Raw genomic sequence first — 27,483 nt, 5'->3', positions numbered from 1 at the left:
CTTAAGGAATTTAAAGATATGTGTTGAGACTTTTGCTGTTAGATAACTCAAATACATATGCTTCACATCAGGCAGTATATAGTGGATAAAAGCAAGAGATTGGGTTGACTTATTTTTCTTTGTATTTGTTGGATTTCCATAGGGTTTTTGAAAGAGTGTGCTCGTTTCCCCCCAGGTTTGGAAGACAGTGGTTATAATTTAAACCATTACATTAAAATATTCATAATATGTGCAAAAAACTGATGTTCCTACAATCGGTGATGTCTGGTGTGGCTGTTTTCATGTTGTTTTTTAACTCATTTTAAACCTTACCCTAAATTGAATTGCAAGAGAAATTGGTTGCATTATATTAATATATCACACAATTAAAGCTGAAGATTATTATGGAAAAAGCAAAATAAGGAGATTTGTAAAAATAATCCGTTACAAAATAAAATGTTTTTATAAATGGATCTAAAATTGGAGATTGTGGGAAATTACTGTTATTTGGGTGTGCAGGATACAATTTAACATGGAAAGTTCATGGAAAGAAACAAAGAACTAAAGTCCTGGCCGCAACCAAGGGTGCCCATAGGTTCCTTTCTAGTATGAGTAATGAAATGATTTAACAATATTAAGCTAATTTATGGTACAAAGTATATATGGACTCAAGTGCCTCATCATTCTGCTAAATGGAATAAAGTGCTCGTATTCAGAACTGAAAACTAGGCGGGAAGGTATGGAATTTCTTTCCTGCAGGCTAACAGAAATGAGAATGGAGGAACCAGTAGAAGCTATTGGACTATAATCAGCCCTAACTGGAAACGAGGCTGAATTGTATGCACAGATATTAGGTATTTGGTATAGAATTCTCAAAGCTTGAGAGGGGGCTATTAATGGATTAAAATAGAATTGACAAGAGATGAGAAGTCAAGCCTATAGTTAAAGGTTAGTAATTTTCAAGGAAGAAAAGCTGCAAAGTACTTCAAAGAATATGTTGAAGAGGAGACTATGAGTCAATTGACATGGGTTCGTTTTGTAAATGACAGCCATTGGCTCCTCATTCTGTCCCAGTTCCTCGTGCCACTTGCTGACTTCATTCGTTCCGCGTCAGCAGTGGTTTGGGGGCAGCAGCTGATGCAAGAGTGGTTAGGGCAAGAGCATGTCTCTGAGGGAAGGAATTTACGGCGCTCAAGACAACGGTGGCGGACACCGTAGCAACTCTGCAGCCCTGTGCTAGCTTCTTTGTGGCTGTGGCAGTCCTCAGGAGTTTTTCAATGCATGATTCTTCTGTTATGGATAACCAAAGGACTGAAGAATGTGCCTTGTCTCGTGCCTGCCATGCTGACTATTATCATGAGGAAAGGAGAGGCATGGCCAGCCATTTATGTAAGCCAAATAAAATCTTTCAAATGTGTGGAACAGTATTTTAGGTTCTGCTTTTTTCTGTTTCTGTAAGACCTGACATCCTAGGTGTGGTATTCCCTAAAGCCTTTTGCCTTCACCCTTCCGGTTTTGCAGAATTCATTTTTGATGGCATTAGGACTGTGCACATTACCGCTGCTAACCTGTGCTAAAATGCTTGTGCGCTCTCTTTTAAACATGGTCAAATTGAACTAAGTCTAGTTGGCAGAATTCATTTACTTGTAAGTCCCTAGTAAAGTGGTACTACCTCTACCCAGGGTCTGTAAACTAACTGGTACCAGCTGGCCTGCACCACCACGTGTGCCACCCGCTACAATAGACCTTTAAAACATGTCTGTGGCCTTTCCCTGCAGCCTGCAGTGCAGTTTTAAACTGTCATTTCGACCTGGCAAAATAAACCTTTTGCCAGGCCTCAACCATCCTTTTCAATACATTTATATCACCTCTAGGGTAGTCCCTAAAAGCTTATATGGGTGAATTGTATTTTTTTAAAAATAGGATAGGTGTGCTTAAGTTTTACATGTCCTGGTAATGAAAAACTCTTATAGCTGTTGTTTAACTGCTGCACATCCTATCTCTCCCATCGACTAACACTGGGTTACCTTATTGCATTAAATAAGTGTTAATTTTGGATTGGAAACAGATAGAAATATGCTGTTTACACTCAAATTAATTGCAATTTAAAACCGTCTTTTAATGGTCGAGTCAGATTTTAAGACACAATTCTGGAAATGGCACGTTAAGAAAGTTGCCATTTTCTTGTCCCAAACATTAGCGCCTTCTGCCAGTGTCCTGGGTCAGATTAATGTGAATGGCTCTGCTGTTGGGGTTCGGGCAGTGCTTCCAGGCGGTGAGACAAAGGTAGCTTAGCTGTGAACAGGATGGGTCATCCTGCCAGCCTCACTTACACTTCAAAGGTACCTCCTGTACCCACAAAGGAATCTGACACCAGTTCTGCCTGCCTTTTGTCACCCCTAGACAGTTTGGAGCCCTGAAAAGAGAAGGGGAAGGCCTTTCCGGAGCAGATGTGGGGGTAGATTAGGCAGTCCCACCACACAAAGGCTAACACCAGATATAAATATTGGACCTCCAAGAGACACTCATCAGAACAATCCTGGACCTGTGGACATTACAGAAGAACACGTGCTCTTCTGCCAAAGAACTGCCTTAATGCTTGAAGACTGCCTTGCTGTCTGAGAAGGAAAACTGGGCCTGCTTACCTTCGTCCCAGGCTAACCTGTGTGACTCCAAGTTCAGTTGGCTCGCCTCCTGTAAAATGTAAATCCGTATTTGTAAAGCACAAACTACTCATCCTTACGGGTCTCAAGGCGCTGGGGGCCGTTGTGGAAATTAAGTGAGCTATTGCCCAGAGTCACATGGTGCTGAGCTGAGCTGCCTCCGGAGCCAGGGATCGAACCGTGAGCCCTGTGCTCCAAAGTCAGCTGCCCTGGCCGCTGCACCACACCTCTCCTGTGTGAGCTACACGGGCACAACAACTTCAGGGGCCTCCCTGCAACAGCACCGCTTACCTTCTGTAACTAGAGCTGCCTGGACCTGTAACTGGACCTGCCTGAGGTCATCTGGCCTCTGCTGGAGTAAGTACCTTATCCCCAAGAGGTGCCTTCCTAGGTCCTGAGCCCGTGGCTGGCATCAGAGTGTGCTACTCTGCAAGAAAAAGTGAAAATCCTGAAGTTTGGGCTTCTCACGACCGCAAAAGAGCCCATTCGTTCCAAGACCCTGCCACCCAAGATGACCACCAATGCGAAGCTCCAGTGAGACCTGCCGTTTGTGCTACAGTAACCCCCAGAGACAACCGGCAATGAGAGAGTTGCACTTCACACTACAATTAAAGCCAACAGTGACCGCCAATATGAAGCTAGTGCAACAACCGTCTGCAATGCCCACCCGTCTTTTCATGCTACAGCAACAACAGTGCGTGACACGCAGCTTTCTCTTTACACTACAGCGACGATCATCCGGGACACTATACCTGCTGTTCGGGGCCTCCTCCACTGCAAATGGAACTCTTTACACCAGACTCAGAAGGTAACCTTTTCAGAGGAACTTTACTGGACCTTGTATCTGACCCGTGTTCTATTGAGGTCGGCTTGATATTGTGATTTTCCCTTGGTCTAGCATGGCCAGATGACCACGAGTGGCGATTTGTGCTCCTAGGCGCTATTTACCAAAAACCTGTAAAATTGCATATCTCCTGTTCTACTGATTGGATATTTGTAGTTCTGGTATAATTCTATTTATTTAAATGTACTCTATTTTTCTAAATTGTGTTGGGATGTTTCTTGTCTTGTGTCTTCACTGTGTTACTGTTTGTGTTCTTTATACTTTACTCATTGCCTCCAAGGTAAGTGTGACTGGTATGCCAAGCTACTAGAGGGGTAAGTACAGGTTAATTTAGAGACTTTTCTGGTTCACCCTGACAAGGATTGTGATGGTTGCTTGATTGGGGTTTCCACCCCTCTCAACCAATACCTACATTTCTTACAGTTTCAACTATAAGGTGAACAGTGGTGTGTATTAAATATAAGTAAATAAATAAATAAACAATGCTGTTTCTTGATAATGCAAACTGCTCCCACCCAGTGCAGCAAAAGAAGGGTTTCCTGATGAAGATAGATATGAGGACATGGGTCCAGTGGCACAGAATTTCCTCTGTGGAGATCTTTTCGTTTAAAAAAAAGTTCAGATTTGTGGGGGCATTTGTAGCCAGAAAAATGCTTACTGGGTCTGGGTCAGAAGAGTATTTACCTCTCAGTCTCCATTTGAAAGCCTCAATGAAAGTTTCTTCAATTTATATGACTGGCCAAATTTTAGAGTTATCCAGACTGCTGTTTGGGTACGCCGCATTCTGTGATGTTTTTGTTTTACAAGTTTCTGAAGTTAGTGGAGGCGTTACTAATAACAAAAACAGTTATATATCTGGACAATTTGATATTTAATGTTACAAAAGAAGGAACGTTTGGTGTAACAGGCAGCAATTCTGTTGATCATTCTCCAAGATTTGAGGTTCACCATCAATTGGGAGAAATCCTTCCTTAGCCACCCTGACCCTAACATAGAGTTTTGGGTTCACAGTGGATTAAATACAAGTGATTTTTTAGCTCCCAACCAACATAATGCATGCCATCAAAAGACATATCAGAATGGCACTGTTGAAGGAGCAGATTTCCCTGAAGGGTTTGACCAAGAAAGTGGGGGCCTTCTCTCTTCATCCATTAAAACCATTCTTCCTGGTACCTCTATATTAAAGAGCATTTTAAAGATTGAATATCCAGCATCTAAGAAAAGGGTTATTCTGGAAGATTCCTTTTTTCTCAGGTCTGTAGTTTTCAGTCACTCATGTACAATGAAAGGTTCTTTATGAAAATGTTACTATTGAAAGAGGGGGAACTGTTACGGAAGGGAAATTCTGAAGGTTGTGCTGTGGTGGCTGTAGTTTCTTCTTTAGAATAAACTCAGTTTTACTTTGGAACTACATGCTTGATAAGTCTTTACTTCATAATTAAATAGGACTTCAAAGTTATCAACGGCAGAGATGGTGCCTATTTCTCAAGACACTGGAACGAATTTCACTGATGTGTGACTAATATGGACCTGAAGATAGAGTCCACTGCCAATCAAGGCAAGGGGACTCTTTGCGGAGATGTGTCACATGGAAGAAAGTGTTTGTGGGCAAAATGTTGATGTACATCATTTGTCAGCCAGTTCCTTTGTGGTCAAGTGTCTTTGGATGGATAACATTTCCATAATGAGGTGAAATGTGCAAGAACCAAGTTCTCGGTTGAGCTGACAAAGGGTTTTAGGCACCTTGCCTCTGTCTGCAGATTTATGTGGTGGTAGAGCACCTGCTGGGTCACAGGAACAACTATGCAGACTAGAACGACTATTATTTGGGTGGCAGCAACTGGAAGCTGGATACAACATTGTGGGACACAATGTAGGAGATTTGGGTAAAATGCCAGGCAGATTGTTTTGCATCTAGGATGACTAGACAAATGAAGAGGTTTTACGCTAGGAGGCCTGACCCAAAGATCTGTGGTATGAATGTCTTCTGGGGTGAGCGAGGGATGTTCTAAATAATGCTTTTCATCATTTCCAATGATTCCCAGGCAAGTTAGACGGAAGAGAGTCAATTTGAGCGTGATGACATGGCTCAGGATGAAGGCTTTTGTATCTTATGGAACTCTGTACTGATTCTCCAATCCACCTTCAGTGGAGGAAGGATCTGCTGAAGGATCCAATTGGGAGGCTTCATTCACTAATGATGGATATCAGTGAGCGCTTATTGTGGGGTATTTCGGCTGAACATGCATAAGTGGACAGGGTTCCAGTTGGGGAACACCATGTGTTGTGCAGATTGCTCAGATGTGTCCAGCAAACAATCCCACCTCAACTTAAGGTCTCCTACTTGTGGGATGTACATCAGGTTTTCTGTTTCTGTTTGATTTTAGAATGGTCAGACAACCGGTTTTAATCTTTCAAGGAGTTGTTGAAAAGTTGGCAATACTTTTATGTTAGGTATCTTGCAAGACAGTATTTGATTTGATGTGAGGGCACTAGACATCACTGCAAGGTTTCTTTTTGCTGAAGGGGGTTTCTTTTGTTATTTTCAGAAGAACCAAATTTAATTCCAGAGTGTCTTCCCCTGTTTTTACCACTAGACAGAAGTGCTGTTTGGTCAGGTGCCTCAAGATGTATGATTATGTGCCCATGGAGCTGAGTCTCAGGGGAAGAAGGCAAGTACTTCTAACAAAGAAAGCAAATACTTCTAACAATCAAGGGGCCCCATCATATAGTGGCCTCTCCCACCTTAGCAACGAGTGAAATGGGTAATGAAGTTAGCAGGCATTGATGTTTCTAGTTTTGGGGTTCATTCTGTTAGAGTGGCCATACTGTCAAAGGTGTTTAAAGTGGGGCTATCTTTAGAGGCTAGTCTGAAGGAAAGCAATTGGTTGAGGGGAGGTCAATGTATAAAGAGCACTATTTTATAACTGTGGCTCAGGTGCCTAAGTACTAAGGAAATATTAAACAATTATTACCACACTATAGGTGTCTTGCATTAGATTAACAATGTTCTGTACTAATGTTTAAGGAGGTCTAGAGTCCATTAAAGACATTAAGGGGGTATTATCCCTCTTGGATGCAAAGGAGCAGAATACAAGGGTAAGCTGTCTTCATGGCGTAGTTGAGATGGTTCATAAGGGTAGTTTAGAATAGATGACTTTGCAAGGTTGTTATGGTTGTAGTTCATAGGAATTGACTAAGAAAGAATGTGCTGGTCTTTCAATGCTGTACCCCACCAGATGTGTAAAGTGTTGTGCAATTGTTTTTAAAACATAAAATGAAGATTGATTTGTATGGGCAACGTGTTCAGTGTGGGTCGTCAGGAAACAATATATTTCAAGTTGAAAAGGTTATGAAGGTCTTTTGCCATCAAAGAAAGAGGAGACTACGAAGGCGTCAAAGTATATTGAATATTTGGTTATTTGATTGGTGGTTGTTTTAATGTTCCCTGAGAGGTATGGGGTTGTAGTCATGGTTGTGTGTTTTCATGTTTCTATGTGATACTCTGAGTTTGTAATGATGATGATGATAATAATTGGAGAAACATAACTCTTTCCTCTAAGTTTTCCTTAAGAATGTCTTTCTTTCTCTCTGAGCCTCGGGAGAACATGGCGGCGGTCGGCTGATCCGCTGCAGCGCTCCGCAATCAGGCTCCCGATGCACTCTGCCTAGACGTTATGTGAATACGCGTCTAAAAATGTTTTCCCGTAACCCGGAGTGACAGATTTCTTGTCTAAGCTAACTTTGTTAAGAAAAGACCCGTGTAGGTAGGAATATGGAGCGTTTGTTTCCCTAACGATCTTCAATCGTACCTGGTCTCCGGCTCCGCTCGGTGTATGCGGGCTGCTTTCCCTCTCTATGACCGGAGGTAGCGAGTTTAGCGGTGGAGGCAGCGGCGGTGCAGCGGGTGCAGCGGGTGCAGCGGGTGTCACTCGCCCTAATCAACTCGTATTACCGGCTGTTCTAAGGTTAGGATTGTGGTCCGTAGCCGCCCTGGAGCTGCGTCGGGTTGGAAGGCGCGCTGTCTGACTCTCGCTGCATGTAGTATTTCCTCCCAGGCTCAGAAGCTCGAGTATATTTCGTGAGGTGCGGTGGAGGGTGAAGGAGGTGTTGAGGGCACGAAGATCATGGAAAGCGGCGAGGAGGGTGGGGAGGGGATCCTGGAGGAGTTAACTAAGAAGTGTCCACAGCCATTACAGCAGCTACAACAGCAGTCGTCCAAAAGTAGAAGCTCACGTAGAAGAGGCAAGGAGTCCATAAAGGTACAGTGGAAGAAGCCTGCTCCTACCTCACAGGTAAATCTGGCCGATTTGGTACACAGCGGACCCTCACCCCCTGAAGGTAAGAAAGCCTCATCCTATCTGTCTGTGGAAGTAAAATCGAAGTGTACAAGATCAAACGGGGTCAGGGGTAAAGCTAAATATAAAAGGGATTCAAGCGTGGCACCTGATTTGAACTCGAAGATAACCCCGTCTCTGCGCTCATACTTTAAAGCTGTACCACAGGTGCTTCGTTTGACGGAGGCTCAGGGCATGTCTTCTCCCTTGACAGTAATGGACACTGGCGTTAACGGTATGCCCGTCTCGAGTGCCCTAGGTGTCATGGAAGTTCCAGCCGCGGACTCTGTTCCTGCCTCTTGTGCCCCTTCTGGTGGAGACTCTGGTCCTAAGCTCACTTCTGAGTGTGTTTTGTCTGAGGTGGATTCGGTTCAGCCAGATTTAGAGACCAGTGATTCGGTCAGGACTCTCAAGCCTCAGCTTCCGGGGGAGGGAAGTCATGGTAATGCAAGAGAAGTAGGGGGGACAGGCGATTCTGCTACTCTTGATCTGGTAACCCCAGTGGATCCAGATTCGGGGGGCGTAATCTCAGCGGCTTCTATACTGGCAATGTTCTCAACCCTGTCCCATGACATTAAAAAAGGGTTTGAAGAGTCTTCTGCTAATCAGGCGGACATTCGGAGCTATTGCGAGTCCTTAGATAAAAAGATCGATGGGCTAACATCTAGGACGGGGGAGCTAGAAGAGACGGTTGCTGTGATGTCTATCCATTTGGACAAAGCCAAGGAAGACATTGTTAATCTGCGAAAGGAGGATCAGGCCCTACTTGATAGGATGGAATTGCTGGAAAATAATGCCAGGAGAGCCAATATACGTATACTTAATGTGCCTGAAGGTTCCGAGGGTTCTGACGTTAAAAATGTTGTGGTGCAATTGCTAAAGGAGTCGTTATGTCTCGATAAATCTCTAGAGGAACTGACCATCGATATACAGAGGGTCCATAGAGATCCGTTCAGGAGAAATCAACAAAGATCTAAACCTCGCAAAATCTTGGTTAACTTCCATACCTATGCACTCAAAGAACAGATCCTCAACTTAGCCCTGAAACAAAAATCCCTCCTTGGAAAGGGATTTACTTTCCTCATTAGATCTGACCTTTCTAGGGTTACGTTAGAGAAGCAGTGAGAGTTTGGTAGGCGGCTTGAGGCATTTAGAAAATTGGGGGCAACGGCTCAGCTGGTGTTCCCTGCTGCCCTGAAGGTGATGTTCAATAATAAGATGTTTAACATCAGGTCAGTGCAAGCTACTGACAAGCTCCTTTTGGAGTTGGGCAATAAGGCAGCTGGCTGATATGTACCTTTTGTAAAATTTCAGACCAAAAAAAAAAAAAAAAATGGGCTCCTGAGTGTTATATTAGTAGATTTGTAGGTATTGAATTTAGTTTTTTTGGTATTAGTAGAGGTAGTTTTGGCTACAACACAACTATCATGGGGGAGAAGGGGGATGGGGGAGACAGGGGAAAAAAAAATGAAAATAAAAACAAAAAAAAATGGTGAAAGGGGAAAAAATATATATATACTTTTGGTGAAGGGTAGAAATTCTAGTCTGTTTTCTCCTTTCCTCTCCTTTTCCCTGTCCTTGTTCTATCCTTGTTGTATCCATAAACTCCCATTCTCATATACCAGCATTTACAGATTTTGTTAGAATATGTGCGCAATTAGTTCACTTTTGGAGGGGAACTTGGTTCAGCGTCGGGGAGGGTCACGGGAGCTTGAGATGGGGTGCTATCTACTGGATTTGTTCCGGTTAGATACACCAAGGGTTCTCCATGGGTGGGAGGGGGGTGTGGGGGGATATAGGGGTCACGGGGTAAAATGTTTTATAAAATTCCTCACGTGCCAACCTTGTGCGCTATTGTATTCTGCTGGGTGTAGGATAATCTCAGATATGCAACTATCAGACATTAGGTTAGGTCATACGGGTGATGTCCCAAGTCTCTGGGTGGGGTTGAGAGGCATTAAAGTCAGATGGCTAATTTAAAGATAATATCTTGGAACGTAAATGGCCTGCGTACTAAACCTAGGGCCAGGAAAATACTTCAATATCTTCGGGATTCAGAGTCACAGGTCATTATCCTGCAAGAGACGCATCTGGTTCAAGACGAAATGGATACGTTAGTTAAGGAGAATAAGTGGATCGACTTTTCAATTTCTACTTCTCAGTCTTTGACTTGTAGAGGGGTTTCACTTATCTTCAAAAAACAACTTAGGGCTAAAGAGTTAGATTTTAAGGTTGACCCAGCGGGTAGATGGGTTATTGCCTCCCTGTCTATTTTGGGCAGTCAGTTTACTATTGTGGGGTATTATGGTCCTAATCAGGACGATCCGTCATCTTTGGAGGTAATTTTTTCTCACCTTTTGTCCTTCCCAGAGCCTGTAATTTTTGCAGGTGATTTTAATATCGTCCTAGACCCCACTCTTGATAAATCGCATAATAGTCGATCTCGAATTCCATCGAAATCTAGATCCTTTTTGCTTAATGAAATGAAGCAATATGGCTATGTGGATATTTGGAGGTTGAGGGCAGGTGAACAGCTGGGTTTCTCTTATAGGAATCAAAAATATCGCCACCAATCCAGAATAGACTTTGTATTAGTCAGCCATTCATTAGTAGATTCTGTTAAAGATGTTAAATACCTCCCGTTACATCTATCAGACCACTCGGCAGTAACCATGGAGCTTATTTCGATGCTAAGTTTGTCAGCTAGAAGTTGGTCCTTTGATCGCTCCTTACTTTCTCACCCAGACGATGTTCTTTTTTTAAAGTCTGAGGTGAGTCACTTTTTAACAACAAATGTAGGATCGGCAAGCATCGGAGTGGTGTGGGACTCTCTTAAAGCTTTTGTGAGAGGCCTTATTACAAACAAAATGGCTTACAGGAGGAGGCAATACAAAGAGGCAGTGACATCAGTGGAAGCAGACATCGCTAAGACTCAGTTAGACCTAGACGCTGATTCCATTACATCAGAGGATCGCTCTCTTTTGTCTGGAAGATTAATTTCTTTAAAAGGCCACCTCGCTTCTGTCTTAAATCTGCGGATACAAGAAAGATGGGAGGCCAGTAAGCTCGCACATTTTCAGTATGGAGAAGGAGCAGGGAAGCTATTGGCATGGAAAACCAAAACAGACCAAGTTCGTAATAATATCGAGGTGATTAATGTCAATGGCTCCCCACTCTCCCGAGATGAAGATATTAGATCCGCCTTCAGAGAATTTTTTCAAAATATCTACTGTGAGGATAAGAACATCAGTCCAGTTAGAATTAAAGATTGGCTCAGTAAGATCACACTTCCAGCACTCTCTGATGAGCAAAGTGAGAGGTTGGATAGTGTAATCTCGGAGGAGGAAGTTATCAAGGCTATACATGATGCCAAAAAGGGATAGGCGTCAGGTACAGACGGCCTACCGGCTGAAATTTATAAAGTCCTGGAGCAGGAACTTGTCTCCTTCTTGGTACTACTGTTTAATGATATTTTACTGGATGGTGGTCGGCCCCCGACATCATGGGACAGTGCGTCTATTACGGTAATCTTAAAACCAGGGAAACCGTCTAATGCATGTGGTTCCTATAGGCCAATCTCCATACTAAATGTCGACTATAAAATTTTTGCCTCAATTCTGGCCAATAGACTAGCTCTTGTTGCCCCCAATATCTTACACCCGGATCAGAAAGGGTTTGTCAGGGGGCGACAGTTATATGAACTAACTTTTGATTTAATAGGGGCTATGGACTTGGCAGTTCTGGAGTCCCTCCCCCTGGTGGTTCTTACCTTGGATGCCACCAAGGCCTTCAACAGAGTTAATTGGTTGTATCTGTCGGAGGCCTTGGCAAAGTTCAATGTGGGAGCAGGGTTTCGCCGGACAATCAGTCTATTGTATCAGAACCCAAGTGCCTGTGTACTGATTAATGGCATCTTGTCTGACCCCTTTAACATCTCGAGGGGTACGCGACAGGGCTGCCCACTCTCCCCACTTCTTTTCGATCTCTACGTTGAACCATTCGCTCAAAATTTAAGAGACAATGTCAACATCAAGGCGTTCGCGTACAGGGGTTGGGAAAGGAAAGTGGCCCTGTACGCTGATGATATCCTTATTTTCACCTCTGATGCCCGTACGGCTCTCCCGGAAATAGTTAAGCTAGCCTCGGAATTTGGGGTAGTGTCCGGGTATGAGATCAACGCTTCAAAAACCGAGATGCTGACCTGGGGTATGGATAAGAGCTTTTGTATCTTGGGTATTCAGCCAGGAAATAAATTGAGATACCTGGGCCTCGATATTGTGGAAAATATAGATCAGATTGTAAATATCAATTTTTCCAAGGTAGCCAAGGACTGCCGTAAGTTGCTTCAGTCTTGGTCCCATCATCCTTTGTCTTTATTAGGAAGGGCTAACTTGGTTAAGATGGCTGTCTTGCCAAAGATTACCTTTCTTTTCAATAGTATCCCTCTGTACTTTGATCCAAACCATATTAAAACTTTTCAGGCCGAGATTAACACTTTTATCTGGAATAAACATCTTCCAAGAATTTTGTGGAAAAAGTTAAGGAGGCGCAGGGAAAAGGGGGGGCTGGCCGCCCCGGACATCCAGGTCTATGCCTGGGCGTTCCAGTTGTCTCATGCTAGGGTGCTGCTAAAAAAAACATTGGAGTGTGGGGTGGGAACTCTATACACCACTCTGCTTAGGGGAGAGGGGGTTAGCCAGTCTGGGTTCCTACTGAAATTCGGAGATCCCAAGTTCGTTAAAAAAATTAAATTGAAAATTCTATTGGGAATGACAAGGACTTGGGCCCAGGTTTCAAAATCCATTAAAATAGGGTACTATAGCAGTAGAACTCCCTTATGGGATCTCCCCGATAATCCACCCTGGTTGGGAGACTCACTTGCAGCACCTATTAGAGAGGCAGGGGTGGAGGTCTGGGGTGATCTATTTGTTGAGGGGGAACTGCTCTCCTGGGAGTGTTTGAGTAGAAAGATTGGCCCTGGCCTAGCTAGGCTAAAATATCTGCAGATGTCCAGCTGGTCTCGTTCCTATTCTGCACAGCCCTCTCGAAAAAATAGATTCCCAGTAGGTGGTTATAGTACCCTTATTACTCTGTTAATTGATAGACCCCCTGCTAAGAAGGAGATCTCGTCCTGGTACAATCTGATTTTGGATGAGATGGACGGAGTATTTAAGCTTCCACATGAACTCTGGGGGGCTGATATAAGTAATACTGATTTGCAAGAGTTATGGAGAACATCTTGTAGACTGCTGTGGGATGTGGTGAAACCGGCGTGGTTGCGTAGGAACCACATCTTTACTATCCACAGAGCATATTATTCCCCCCTTCGGCTTTCTAAATTTACTCAGGGGAATATGGTGTTTTATGAATGCCCCCTTCTGTCTCAGTTTTGGGAAGCCATTTGTAAGATCCTGTCGTCTTCAATAGACTCCAAAATAACTGTACATCCCCAGTTGGTGATTTTCGGAATCTTAGAGGGGGTCTCCAGCTCGGCGAAGAAGCTAGTATTTTACGCTATACTACTGGCTAGAAGGGAGATATGCAGAAAGTGGAAGGACCCTTTACCTTCCTCTATCAATAATTGGTACGCCTCTGCCCTGCATGTTTCTAAGTTTGATTTGGCTAGAGCCGGGAATCCAGACATAAGATCATTTTGGCACCTTCTTAAATGGGATCAGTGAGACTCTGGGTTTTTTTTTTTTTTTCCCCAGGTCCAATGATTAAGCCATCTATCCCACTGCTTGGTATAAGCGGTGCTCTGATTCCTTTTTCAGCACTTGGGTAGCACCCTGGCTGAACTTCTGAGGTTATGGTATGGCGATCGCTGGTATGTCAAGCCCTATTGCTGTGGGACGAGGCCCCGGTTCCATGACTATCCCTCCCAGTTGGTATGAACTGTGTCAGCATATTGCTTGTAAGCCGATCGATTGCGCATATAGAACCTTGTGGCATATGAGGACAAAATAAATAAATAAATAAATAAAGAATGTCTTTCTTTAACACAGAAAATCATTATTCTGCTGCTATGTGTAATGAGAAAATGTTTTTTTCTCTGGCTGATGGATACTGACAAAGCTATTCCATTACACATGAAGGATTTTTCTTTTGAATTTGAAATGGAATTGCCAGTACTGTCATACTCTTGATTTTAGTATGTGAATTTTATAATGAAATTGACAAAAAATGTATATTCCTGATGACATCTTTCTCTCCCACTGGGGCATCTGCCACAAATAGCTGGATGTCTCTTCTGCCAACCTTACAGTTCCAGCACCTAAGGAAACCGCAGTCTCTGCACGTATTGGAATTAATTTGGTCAACTGTAATCAAGGAGTTCGGAACCTTACACAATATTTATTTTCAAACCACAAAACGAATTCTGGTAAAACATCTCCTACCAACATAAAATGAAGCCCTGGTCACTTACATGAAATGCCTTTTTGATCTTTGTTGCTTTACGTACAGCAATGTCCAGAGACTGAGTAAACAAGCAGAGCACAGTGAGGACGAGGGAACCAAGAGCACATGGGACGCTAGGAATCAGCACTGCCTAACTTATCCAACCAAATTTCCTGGCATCGATATTAAGAAGGTTGGTTTAGCTTCCTCATCCACAATACAAATACGTAAAATGTTGGTACACTGATTTATTTATAGCATTTATAAAGCGAACAAACATCCCCGAAGGATATACTGGCGCTAGACAGCTATCCAACCTAACTTCATGTACCCCAAGTACAAAATCAATAAGGGAATAGCAACATCTTCAGCAGCCTGCGAAAAGTCAGAAGATCACAAGTCAAGAGTAAATAAAGAGCAAGAGCATTCCAGTGGAAAGCCGCCAAACAAGTAAAGGAGCGGCCCTCCCAGGTCGAAGAGTACGCACAGGCTTGTGGAAAACAACTCTACCATTGAAGACCGCTGGTCAAGTACTCTAAACCGCTCGGTGTCCACGACAGAGTATAGGCCGGGTAGAACCACGGCCTCTAGATAAATAAAGAAATGTGGAGAACTTAACAGTCAATATTTTTGAACGAACGCCAACTGGGGCTGTTCTGGGAGGTGTCCAGTGGCAGTATAGAAGAGTAGGCCAGAAAGTAGTACCTCTGATGTGTATAAATGCTGGACTGTTAACTCTACAGTAGTACATTAGACTGACTGTGTGATTGCTGTAAGTGTGCTTTTAGAATTGCTCTCTCCGACTCCCTCTCTTGGACTAAGCTGCCGTCTCTCCAAGTATACCTCCCTTTTTTTTAGAACAAATAATATAAAGATGCCCATATTTAAATATAAGTATGCATTTACTGAAGATATTGGATTACCTTTATCCTTTTCTTCATCTCCAAAGAATTTTCCTGAAGTCAGCCGAAATTTACCATAATCTGATTTATGCTTAGATTCAACCCACCGTTTTTGCCACTCATCTGGAGGAAAAAAGAAATATCACACATTTTTGCCAACATCCATTTTAGAAAAAATAATTACAACTACAGTCATGATCTGTAATCTCAAAAATGTTTAGTAAATACCTGATGAACTTGCTAGAACGTTCGCTATTTTGACATTTTTACTCAAATTAACAGTATCTGCAAACGTTTCACTTTACTGGTGTCAGTCTAATACTTAAATACAGTAATCAACCACTGAACGGTGCCCAGCTAAGGATCATAATCGACTGGTTGATTCATGTTAATGTACTAAAAAAAAGGTGAACAGCTTGTCTTTTTTATTTGTAATTCAGAAGTGTTACAACAGTAACTAACATAGCAATAAAAAGTGAAAAAGAAGAAAAGAAGAAAAACACATTAACATGGTCAGTCTAATAAAAACACCTTTAAATCCCAATGGTGAGTATAATTGCTGTAATGTCCATTGCCCAGTACCATCAAAAGTCAAGCAGAAAGAACACCTTGCATCATGCACCATAACAATATGCTTAGGATAAATTAGTAAATATGCCAAATCCGAAAGCCACATTGGATTGAGCCAGTGTTATATTGGCGAGGGGTACAAGTTCCAATGCGTGACCATATATCACACCTTAATCCCCTACTAACCCCTTGGTTTTCTATCCTGGCCAAGTAACCTATCAGAGGGACCCCGATATCCCAGGTCCGTGATATGCGGGGTTGGGGCATAACATTGCCCTCCGCACCTTCATCGCTCATGACCACATGTCTCATACAGCGCACTTCTTTGGAGTTGGACTTTGCATCCATATCATAGCTACTCTTCGTTTAGCTAGGACATGGCAGCCAGTCTTCTGACTGTCTTTGGGATTTCTTGACACAGCCCAGTGGGGCCACCAGTGGCATTGTAAGCATATCTACATCTATTATTCTTGTCATGGTTGAGCAAATGCATCCAAAACTTCCAGGGCATCTTCGCAGTACAATCCATCATGGAGTGCGGACACCTCTGGCACACTGGTCTTGGATATGGGTCGAGCTTGTGCAAAAACAGCGGCCTCTGATAGTATCATTGTAAACACTTGCAATGTAAAAACCTGTGTCTAGTCCTAAGGGATGTGTCGCTTCTATCTCTGTGCATGCTTTCTAGGCTGCATTCTGTATAATGTGTAGACGTTTCTGGTTGGAACAATAGCTCAGCAAGTTGAAAGCTGACGACAGAAACCTGTGTATGGAGTCACAGTTGTAATACTAGAGAGAAGGCTCAGCATTTCTCTGATTGCACCACTGTAATTAATAAATCCCCCACAGACAATTTAATGTGTGCAATGTGCTTTGTACATTCAAAACATATGTAGTATATATAAAACCAAGCTATTATAATTCTCAGAATATTTTGCCAGTGTAGCTGTGCCTAATGGATCAATGGCCAAACTAAGCATTATGGGGCACATGGATCAAAGTTTGGTTTTGCGGTTACCAAATAGCGATTTTTAAGAAATCGCTATTTTGTAATTGCAAAATGCAATGCATCAATTTAGGGTGCATATAGCGATTCCCTAATTGCGATTCATTAAGAGTTGCAAATGCAATTAGGGAATCGCTATTTGCTTTTGAGACTCCATTCTTTCCTCTGGACCTCCAGGCCCATTGGTGGGAATGGTCCTGCATTGCCTAAATTGCGATTACCTAATTGGTAATCGCAAATTAGGTAATGCAAAGGCATGGGTGCCTGGAGGCCTAAGGCCCCCTGAGGCGCCCCTAACACAAAACAGGTGCACATTTAAGGCACACACATGCCCTATGGGAAAGTGTGTGCCAAATGGCACTTTGAAAAATGCAGTTTTGTGCATTTTTCAAAGTATGCACACATTAGCATCAACTTGAAAATGATGCGAATTAGCGTTTCCTAAATGCACAGTTCGCATTTAGGAAAGGCTTCTTGCATATGCTTTAGGGAATAGCGATTCCCAATTTGCATTTGCAATTTAGGTAATCGTTAGAAATTGTGATTACCTGAATTACGAATCCAAATTACTTTCAAGGCCATTTTGCGATTGCAAACAGCCAATTTTGTGAATCGCACTGTTTACGATCGCAAAATACCTTGATCCATGGGCCCCTATGTCACTGGAACAGACACACTGGTTCCTTCATTCATTCATTCATTCATTCTGTGCACACACTGAGGGCCTGATTCGCAGAGGTAGGCTGGGCACATAACATATACCTTTGTGAATAGCAAACAATCTTAAACTTACACAAAAGTGTAAACTTACCATTCTGAATTAAGCCCTCAATTGTTAGTAGCAGAGCCCACAGGATTTTGTCTGTATGACCTGAGCACACAAGCAACCTGAGTGCACACCAGTCGTAAGAGGGCGAGAGTCGGCACACGAGCTTGTTTGATGCTGCCAATGGGCACCAGAGGCTGTGATTGCGCCTAAGCGAATGATGGTAGTGCTAGGATCTTTGAGGCTTCAGTATGTGATGGCTGTACTGGTGGTCTGTGATTGCCGTGTCGTTGGTCTATCATGGTTGCACCTCTGCCATCCCATGGGAGCACCCTAGTTCATATATGGGTGGTAAGTATATAGATTTTTAGCTGCTTCAATATTTTTATCTGTATTTCGTTATTAATGCTTTTATTCGGTGTGTGTTTTCCAAGTTCAGTGTTGGCACTTTCTGTAAAATCAACTGAGTCAGAGGCCAGGTGACATCACTTCCTTTGATATAATCAAGGTCAAAGGTTATGGCAGGTCTCTTTCTGAGAAGTCGTGAGGTGATGGGTCAAACTGAGTGATGTCACTTCCGCTACCACTGGCATTTTGACCTCCATAAATGTGCTTAACTCGCAATGTTCTTATACTTGCTCATGGATTTGCTTGCAAATGAGAAAAATATTCACAAACAAAATAAATGTGATTCAGAGGGCCATTCCACACGGAATTTAAGCAAGTTCATACTGCAAATGGAAGCAACAAGGCAGGTTGAGGAGTGACCTCATCTGAATATGGAAGTAGGAGTTCATTGAGGGTCCAATCCAGGCCATCCAAATAAAATGTTTCATTCACAAAGGAGCAAATCCCAAAATACCTTTGCTAATTCTTTGAAGCTAAATTATACCAGTTTGCACCAGGTATCGATGACAGGAAATATGTCCAGATGGCCTAGAGATTGCCAGAATATACCGAGCACGTGTACTTTCATAACAGAGTGGTTTGCACCAAGGCAGGCCGAGGAAGCCCAAAGGAGCACAAAACACAAGCTAACTTTGTGAATGTGTCTATGAGTAATCTGTAATTGAATTTACACATTGTATGTGTCTCCTGCACTATGCACTTTTTTTTTTTTTTTGTCCTCATTTGCCATTACCTCCAACCACAAAAGAGACGCCAACCACCAGACAAGTCTGCCTTAAAGTGTTTTAACGATCTGTCCTCCATGATAACCTTTTTCAAGCAGAATTGACTTAATAGGCGGGAGGTTAACCTCTTGAGTAGAGAAAGAGGAAGCTCCAGTCAATGGTATTTAACCTGACAGACCCGGGTAATACATACGGGAGAGACAAGTTCCCAAGGTCTTCTGGAGGCTAATTAGCATAATCATAGGACCCGGGGGAAAAAAAAAAAAACCCCGGTCGTCCTATCTCCAATTTATTAACAAATCCCAAAAGGACACATTTCTTTTACTGTATGATCTGGCCAAGTCAGTTTTGGAGGTTTCATACATTGATGTTAGCCAAGCTGCATGTGATGGGGCTTTGGTTTCCACCCAGAATTTACATATTTGTCGTCTTGCCAAAATAATGGAGTAAAAAAGAAAAGACTTTGCCTGTCCGCATACATTTTCCTCCAAACCAAAAATTATTAACGGAAGAGTAAGATTCAATGAAATACTTAAAATCGAATCCAAAGTAACCTTTACTTCTTCCCAAAATAACCTGATGGCAGGACAATCCCTCTACATATGGGTGTCTGTGGCTGCAACCAGATTACATTTATTACATTTCTTCCCTGGCAGGAACTTGGAAAGCCTTTGGGGTGAAAGGTAGGCCCGATGCAAGGTAAACAAATGGCTGCGTCTTAACCAAGCTGGTTTGACTGTTTTATAAAGAAAAGAAAAAGATCTCATCCATAAATCCTCACATTGAAGGCCCAATTAATTTCCCCATAACTCATCTGGCAAGGCAAAGTCTCCATCTGCCTCCTCCACCATAAGCCAGTACCAGATAGCCACTTCTTTACCCCCTTGTTGCTTTCCCACCAGTTGTTGTTCGAACTGGCTATATTTCCCCGGATGAGATGCTTTCCTGTTAACTGCTCGAGCCCAACTATCCAACTGTATATATTTGAACCTAGAGAAGGCCATACCCACCTTTTCCCTCAGCACCTCCCAGTCTTGTACCCTTCCATCCACCAAAAGCTCTCCCCATCTTAAGATCCCGGCATCTTTTAACGGGATTGCTAAACTATCTTGCATACAAGGTGGGAGCCCAGGAGAATCCCACACCGGGGCGAAACTAGAGTAATAGTGTAACCCGACTTTTTTTTTTATCTGAACCCAATTTAATATGGCTGACTGCAAGGTCTTTAATCTGACTTTTTAAAAGTATTTCATGTCTCCAAACTTGAAAAGAAATCCATCCGGAGGGATGTCCACTCCCCCTAACATAGCCCTAAACATAACCCCCAAAGATGAAGCTGCGGGAGTTTTGAGAAGCATCCTGGAATAGGTCAGCTGAAATACCCATGCATAATATACCAAATCCGGGAGAGCCAGCCCTCCCTTTTCCCTCCTTCTTTTCAACTTCTTCCAAGTCAGCCTAACTGTTTTGAAATTCCAAATAAACGAATTTATTTCTCGCTGGCTTTTTTCCAGTTTTTTCCGTTCAAAAGACAAGGGAATAGAATTAAAAATAAAAGTGAACTTTGGAAGGATGGTCATTTTAACTAAATTTGTTCTCCCAAAAATCGAGAGTGGCAGAAACGACCAAGAATTCAAAAGTTTCCTACATTCCTTGGCAACTGGGTCTAAATTTGGTGAATGGGAAAAACGGACAGCGCTTTACGCGGACGATATCATGGTTTATACGTCAGACCCGCAGAGAGCCTTCCCGATGGTAATTAAAAAGGCAGGAGAATTTGGGAAAATTTCTGGCTATGATATTAATGCCAGCAAAACAGAGATCATGTGTTGGAATGTCCCAAACGCACTATGCACTTTTTGCTCACGGTGCAGATGGAAATGTTGCTGCTTCGCCATAGCATGGGCATTTTCTGTACAGTCTCAAGTATATATGACACTGGCCTCATTTCAGACCTAACATCTTTGTGACTCAGGCTCAATGTCTTCGCGTGTCTTCAAGTCTCTGGCGCTCCAGCTTGTTGACGCAAAAGCTAATTCCGCTCATTGGAATGGTGAGCTAAAAAAACACAGAACGCAGAAGGACGACTCAAAAAAAGCAACCCAGAAAAAAACATTATGGGTAAAAATACGACCAGTATGGAGTTTAATCTCAGGTATGTTAGTTGGGTCTGGTGGAAGTTACTCTTGATAGAACTCTAATGCAGCCTTCACGGCTGGTTGTACCTCAGGAAGGAAGCCTGCTTTCGTCATCTGAATTATTAATTGATGTTTCAAAACATGTCGGCCTCCTAATACTCGTGTGACAGGCACATGCATAATTCAGATCCCCGCTTTCCAGATGATAAGCGGGGCTTCATGCTGCAGAGGTTCTTCGGGCACGTTGGAGGTGTCGTCTCTGAGCACTGGGGTGCCTGTCACCTGTCTGACCACTGACTCTGCATCTGAGTCAGTCAATGACAAGCAAAGAGGAAGGGCGGAAGAGTGGTGCTTTCTGTGGTCCCCCCACCACCACACACAGTACAACCTAGTCATTAGACCCGGAAGTACAGTATACATCTTCGTGAGTGTATGGACAACGTGGTCACAAACACATATTTGCATGAGTTCATGCAAATGGAACGATTTCCCTAGTGAGCTACATAATCAAATGTCAACATAGAAAAGAAGTCCACTGATGTTCCTGGAGGTTATGGGGGCGGGGAGGGTGGACCAGAGTGTTCCTCGCTTTAGCTGAAATGTTGCTGTAATTAGGACTCATGTGTCAGCCACTAGCGGTGATACAGTTTTCAAATCACGGGCATATGGCGTACTCACCTTCCCAGATCATCAAATCTGCAGGGTCTAGGAACTTGGATCAGCAGCGAAACGCAAAATGACCGGGCTCCCGCTCCACTGCACTAAAATGAGGGGTCCCTGAGTCTCCTATATCTCACAGGTATTGATGGCCTGCAGCTGAACAAGGGGCCCCTGAAGGGTTGGGGGCCCCCTGGAGGGTTGGACGCCTGTAGGGGTTGCAGGAGCCTGCATTACACTCCAGGTCGGGATCACCAGCTAGCTTTCTAATACATTTGACACTGACCCCTCTGCTGCTGGGTTAAAAGAGCACAGTCACCATGCCACAAAGTAGGTGGTCACAGCCTAGCTTGTCCACCCTCCACCCAAAACCTCAAAATAATGTCAAAAACTGAATTTAATGTCACATTAAGCGTGAGTTGAACAATGAAAAGCAGTTTCTGCCAATTGCAAACACATTCTATTCCATTCTAAAGGCTATCCAGATAGATCCCAGTAGGTCCAGACTTCTCATGTATCCAAGTACAGTGGTTTATTCTCAGCCACAACGGCCGGGCTCCTATATCTGTCCCACAGGCTCCTTCCTTATCACGGACAAATCCAGCGTTGTTCCATAAACCACATAGGGTCGCCGTCCCCCCTTTTGTCTGCTGCCTACTACTTCTCTGGGAGCGAGCACAGACATGTGCTCGCACAGATACGTGCACGCACTGCTGCTCCCTACGCTCCCGTGGTCCCACTTCGCGGAATGATGGCAGGTGAAGCCACGCATGCCTCACTGGGGTCATTGGGATGCAACTGGTATCGCCGCTGTCAGCGATTTATTCTCTGACTCCACACTACTGCCCTTCCCCACATTAGTGGAACAATAGTACCTTCCCCAGGGGCAATTTATACTGTACGGTAGGATGCGTGAGGTGCTACACTTAGAATGGCAAGTAGAAGTCTCTGAACCCCCGACACATGCCCTAGTAAACACCTTACACACGATTGGGTCAGGGCACCACATGACTACATGGTTATATAAAGGCCTGTTGGAACATACAGGAGCACATCTGCAACCCCTCAGAGACAGATGGGCCATAATATTAGGCCACAGTCTGCATGATAAAGAATGGCAGACAGTCCTGGGATATCGCCACAAGGGGTCGCACAATGCCCAGTTTAAATCTATACAGTTTAGTTTCCTCCACAGGGCCTTTATCACACGCCTCAGGCACTAAACCACATCTTTCCCAATGCAACTGCACAGTGCCCCACATGCCTTGCACCACATGTGGACTTCATACACATGGTATGGGCATGCCATACCTTCAAACGTATTGGACAGCACTTTTGAGAGAGGTGACGCAGGTAACAGGTCTAGAGAATTTCCATACCATTGAAAGCTGCTTACAGAGTATACTCCCTAGACCCAAGGCAGCCAAAGTTAGCTCCAGTTTTGCTTCTATTGTCAAAAAGGGCAATTACAATGAGATGGAAATTGGCCAGTTCCCCTGCCGTGGAAGCATGGAGGAGAGATGAGGCCTACTGGTCCATTGATCTAGAATACTAAGCACTGCGACAAGAAGAATCTAGAGGTTGGTGCAAACGACCCGCTGGAAGGGGTGGGAAACCTTGATGACTGCTCTGACAACACCAGAAAAGGATGACTCTATGCAACCATGAATGGATCTATGCTTCCTGATGTTCCTTAAGCATACTCCTCCTTAAAATGTCACAGCTCCACCCACACAGCTGCAACGATACTTCCTCACCCACGATCCTACACTACATGCATACAACGTGCAACTTGCCGAAAAGCTCCATCCCATGTGCTCACGATGATAAAGCTGGTGCGCCTCCCAACCCAGTGCAACCGCGCCTACTGTAGTGAAATCCCCCAGCCGGAGATCAGAATACATAAGGAATATAACTGTGACTCTCACTGAGGGAACTGTTGAGGGGGTTTGTTGAATTTCGAAGTTTATTAACTTATTATCAGTAGTGTGCAGTTCAACGAGCCAAAAGGGTATAACCTGACTTACTTCTTTTTTGAGGTGAGAAGTTTGTTTTAAAAAAACGTACATGTTACACTGTTAACCAGGCCCTGGCAATTTTTTTCGGACCGGCTCCCACCTCTGGGAGGGGTATTGTGCAATCGTGCTGGGGGTGAGTCTTAACAAAACCCGTCCCCAGCACTGCTGCTTTTATGACCAGGGGCCAATATTGCAGGATCGCTGCAAAACAGTCCCCCACTGCTCCAAAACCAGCCACCACCATTCCAGTCTCCTGGGCAAAAGTCTGATGCCCGCTACGGACAGTCCTGCCCTACTGTCAACTGTATTGTGGTGATCTGCACCGACTTTATGTATAACCAGGCTTCTTATCGAATAGCTTGTGAGCTTCTGGTAACTCTTCAGCTACCAATAAGTAGCACTCTAGTGTGCAGCCCAGCCTACTAAATTAGACATTTTTGGTTGGTTGTATTAGTGTAGGTACACCAAAATTGCAAAGTTTGCTTTCAAGATGAAAATGCAGGCATTCTAAGCACCTATAAGCCAATGTTTGGAGAAAAATGATTACATATCCATAATATATTTAAATCATTCAGTGTTGGGGAGATTTATTATTAATATTATGACCCTGTTGTTAATGGCAATCACATCTATGGGTGCTATGTACTACCCATGCTGAGCTTTTCCACATTAGCAAAGCCTTTTTAGGTCGAGCATGAGCCATCACGCAAGCGCTGCTCTGGCGATCTGCTGTAGTGGAGTAGGGAATATAAGCCCCGCCCAATCTCTGCCCATATTTGCCATGGCTTGTGTCATTGTCCGTCCTAAATACTGGCTTCTGATTCATAAATAACAAAAACAACAATTGATGGACAGAATGCAGAACAGTGTCATACATTCACCCCAGTACAGAGATCTGGGCCTAAATCCATCGTTTTTTTGCTCACCTTGTCATTCCAGTTTGGACCCAGCCATTTGCAAATCAGTCTTAACCCTGCACCCAATGGGAACAGTCCAGCCCGAACTGCCAGGCCAGGTCCTCCCTGGACTGGAAACAAGCATCCTATGACCAGTTTCAGGCTTTCAGCCCACATCAGCCAGGATAGCTTGACACCAGTGGCATGGAGAGCACGGGATCCACGTCTGGGCATACCCGTTCCACTCGGGATGGCAAATGCAAAAACAACAATTGATGGACAGAATGCAGAACAATGTCATACATTCACCCCAGTACAGAGATCTGGGCCTAAATCCATCGTTTTGTTGCTCACCATGCCATTCCAGTTTGGACCCAGCCATATGCAAATCAGTCTTGACCCTTCGTCCAATGGGAACAGTCCAGCCCGAACTGCCAGGCCAGGTCCTCCCTGGACTGGAAACAAGCATCCTAGGACTGGTTTTGGGCTTTCAGCCCACATCAGCCAGGATAGCTTGACACCAGTGGCATGGAGAGCACGGGACCCACGTCTGGTCTGTGGCATGGTGAGCAAAAGAATGATGGATTTAACCCAGATCTCTTGACTGGGGGTGAATGTTTTGATTTGTTCTGCATTCCGTCCATCAATTGTGTGTATTTTGCTTTCTTGCCTTAAGTGCGCCAGGTATGCCCAGACGTGGGTTCTGGGCTCACTGTGCCACTGGAATCAAGCTATCCTGGCTGAAGAGGGATGAAACCCCGAAACCGGTCCTAGGATGCTTGTGTCCGGTCCAGGGAGGACCTGGCTGGGCAGGTCGGGCTGAACTGTTCCCATGAGGCACAGGGTCAAGACTGATTTGCATATGGCCAGGTCTAAACTGGGGTGGCATGGTGAGCAAAAGAATGATCAATTTAACCCAGATCTCTTGACTGGGGGTGAATGTTTTGATTTGTTCTGCATTCCGTCCATCAACTGTGTGTCTTTTGCTTTCTCGCCCTAAGTGAGTCAGGTATGCCCAGACGTGGGTCCTGTGCTCACTGTGCCACTGGAATCAAGCTATCCTGGCTGAAGAGGGGTGAAAGCCCGAAACCGGTCTTAGGATGCTTGTTTCCGGTCCTGGGAGGACCTGGCTTGGCAATTCGGGCTGGACTGTTCCCATGAGGTACAGGGTCAAGACTGATTTGCATATGGCCAGGTCTAAACTGGGGTGGCATGGTGAGCAAAAGAATAATGAATTTAACCCAGCTCTCTTGACTGGGGGTGAATGTTTTGATTTGTTCTGCATTCCGTCCATCAATTGTGTTCCTTCTGATTCATAAATAGGCTTGTTAGTCCCTCCTAAGTACCGCCTCCTCTTCATTTGTCACCTCCCATGGCGACAGGCCCCTTTACTACGGTTGTTACACGTATGTGTTAGGTAGACTGTGAGCTTTGGCACCCTTACCACCTGACCCCCACCACTCCATACCCTACTGGACCTCTGACAGAAATCGTCTGTCTGCTCAGAATATGTGGTATTTGTCAGCCAATTTGTCCCAGAACTCGATTAAAAAAAAAAAACATTGAAAAGTGAGGGGTATTCCCAAGTGCTGCTTGGGGTTATTCCTCATTCAGGGGACAACATTCGTAATTACCAGATTCTGGGGCGGGCATGGAAGACATCACTGGAGATTGCGGCCCCCTGGTATTCCTGCACCAAAACCCGGCAAATTTGTGATGAGGGCGTCAAATGACATAGGTTACCTAGGAGCGAAGAAACTCCGGCAACTTCAGTGGAGCAAGAAGTGGCAGCGATAGTCAGTGTGCATTTTAAAGCGTGTTTGTAAGCTGACACTAACACTGGTGTCTAAAAACATGGGCTGGATTCATGGATTGCACAACTCAATGTACAATTTAGCCCCAAATTTTTGTAACTTTGCACAACAATCCGTGCTGTTGCATACCATCAAAAATCAACGCTCATATTTTCTCTGTACAGATAAATCGTGTATTGCTAATGTTAAATATATATTTATTGGTTTTCCTGACAATATCCAAACATGAGCATATGACATTTGTCCTAAAAGGATGACATTTGTGCGCAGGTGACGCAATCATCACAGCAAATGCCTCCACAATGTATTTCCATTTCGCGACCAGGGAGGGTCGAATGTTTACACTCTCCACCAAGGGCTCAGGAGTGCTGTCACTTATCGGCGAGTTTAAAATGACTCACTCTACCAGCCCCCTCCCCCAGACCTACTTTCCTTTCTCCCAAAATATCGGTGTGAAAGTCCTTTTTCATCTCAGCTTGTCATCTTCATTTGAACAGTTTTGGCCCGGCCCCACTCTCTCATGTCCCAAACCCAACCACTAACTAGTACTGACCGAGGTCTTAACCAATGCTGTGCCAGTCTCCACATAGAAGGGTACCCCTGGCGCTGCCCAGGTCAACACCAGTCTTGGGTCAGTCAGCTGCCCGTGCCGCTTTTCAGAAGTTTCCCTGTTTCCTCTCAGCCTCGTGTGTCTCTCCCAGCATTGCAATTGAAACCGCTCAAATTAATGTCATATCTCCCAAATAAATGTCATATCTCCCTATACGATTCACCACCAATCCTCTTTGGGTTCCGGTTAGGGTGCTACTCGCCGAAAAGCGCTTCAGTGCCTCATCAGGGGTAGTAAGCGCTATATAAAATAAAATTACAATACAACACAATACCATATTTCCTTAATCACCATATCATCTTGAAATATCCGCTAAGGTCCCTGATGTTCCACCTCATACTCTTCCTCAGGTCCCCCACTGTTCCTCCTCACGTTTCAATAGACCCATACCTCTGTGACCCTCTTCCTGTTAGACCAGGGCCGGCTCTAGGGCGGTGCGATCGGTGCCACCGCACCGGGCGCTGACTTGGGGTGTGGGCGCCATGTTCATTGTTTTAAAAGCACCTGATGCCGCGTACATTGTCCCAGCAATTTTCCAGCATCAATAAAAATGACAAATCCGGTGATTAATGTTCTTCCTGGAGAGAGACCGGAGCTTTGTTTAGTGAAAGTTTTGACTCATCATGGTGCAGAGGGTTAATATGCCTGCTGCAAAGAACTTGTCCCATGCACATCACAAAGTGCATATAATATAAATAGATCAATGAGTTACAGCTTTTGTCAGAGATCCTTTTGTTATTCACAGTTTATA

At 44.1% G+C, this 27,483-nt stretch overlaps 1 protein-coding gene across 1 annotated transcript in view; it reads right to left on the bottom strand.

Moving 5' to 3' along the window:
• LOC146834986 (calreticulin-like) overlaps positions 1-27,483 on the bottom strand; it is a 185,511-nt gene that overhangs the window by 130,011 nt on the left and 28,017 nt on the right. Inside the window, exon 2 of the mRNA XM_085602644.1 lies at positions 15,146-15,247. Coding sequence (XP_085458770.1) covers positions 15,146-15,247 — 102 coding nt within the window. The remainder of the gene's footprint in view (positions 1-15,145; positions 15,248-27,483) is intronic.

The sequence above is a fragment of the Triturus cristatus genome, chromosome 4_2, assembly GCF_964204655.1.
Source record: "Triturus cristatus chromosome 4_2, aTriCri1.1, whole genome shotgun sequence".
In the NCBI taxonomy this organism is placed as follows: Eukaryota; Metazoa; Chordata; class Amphibia; order Caudata; family Salamandridae; genus Triturus; species Triturus cristatus.
Note: the sequence above shows the minus strand (reverse complement) of the source record. Positions and strands in the feature narration are given on the sequence as shown.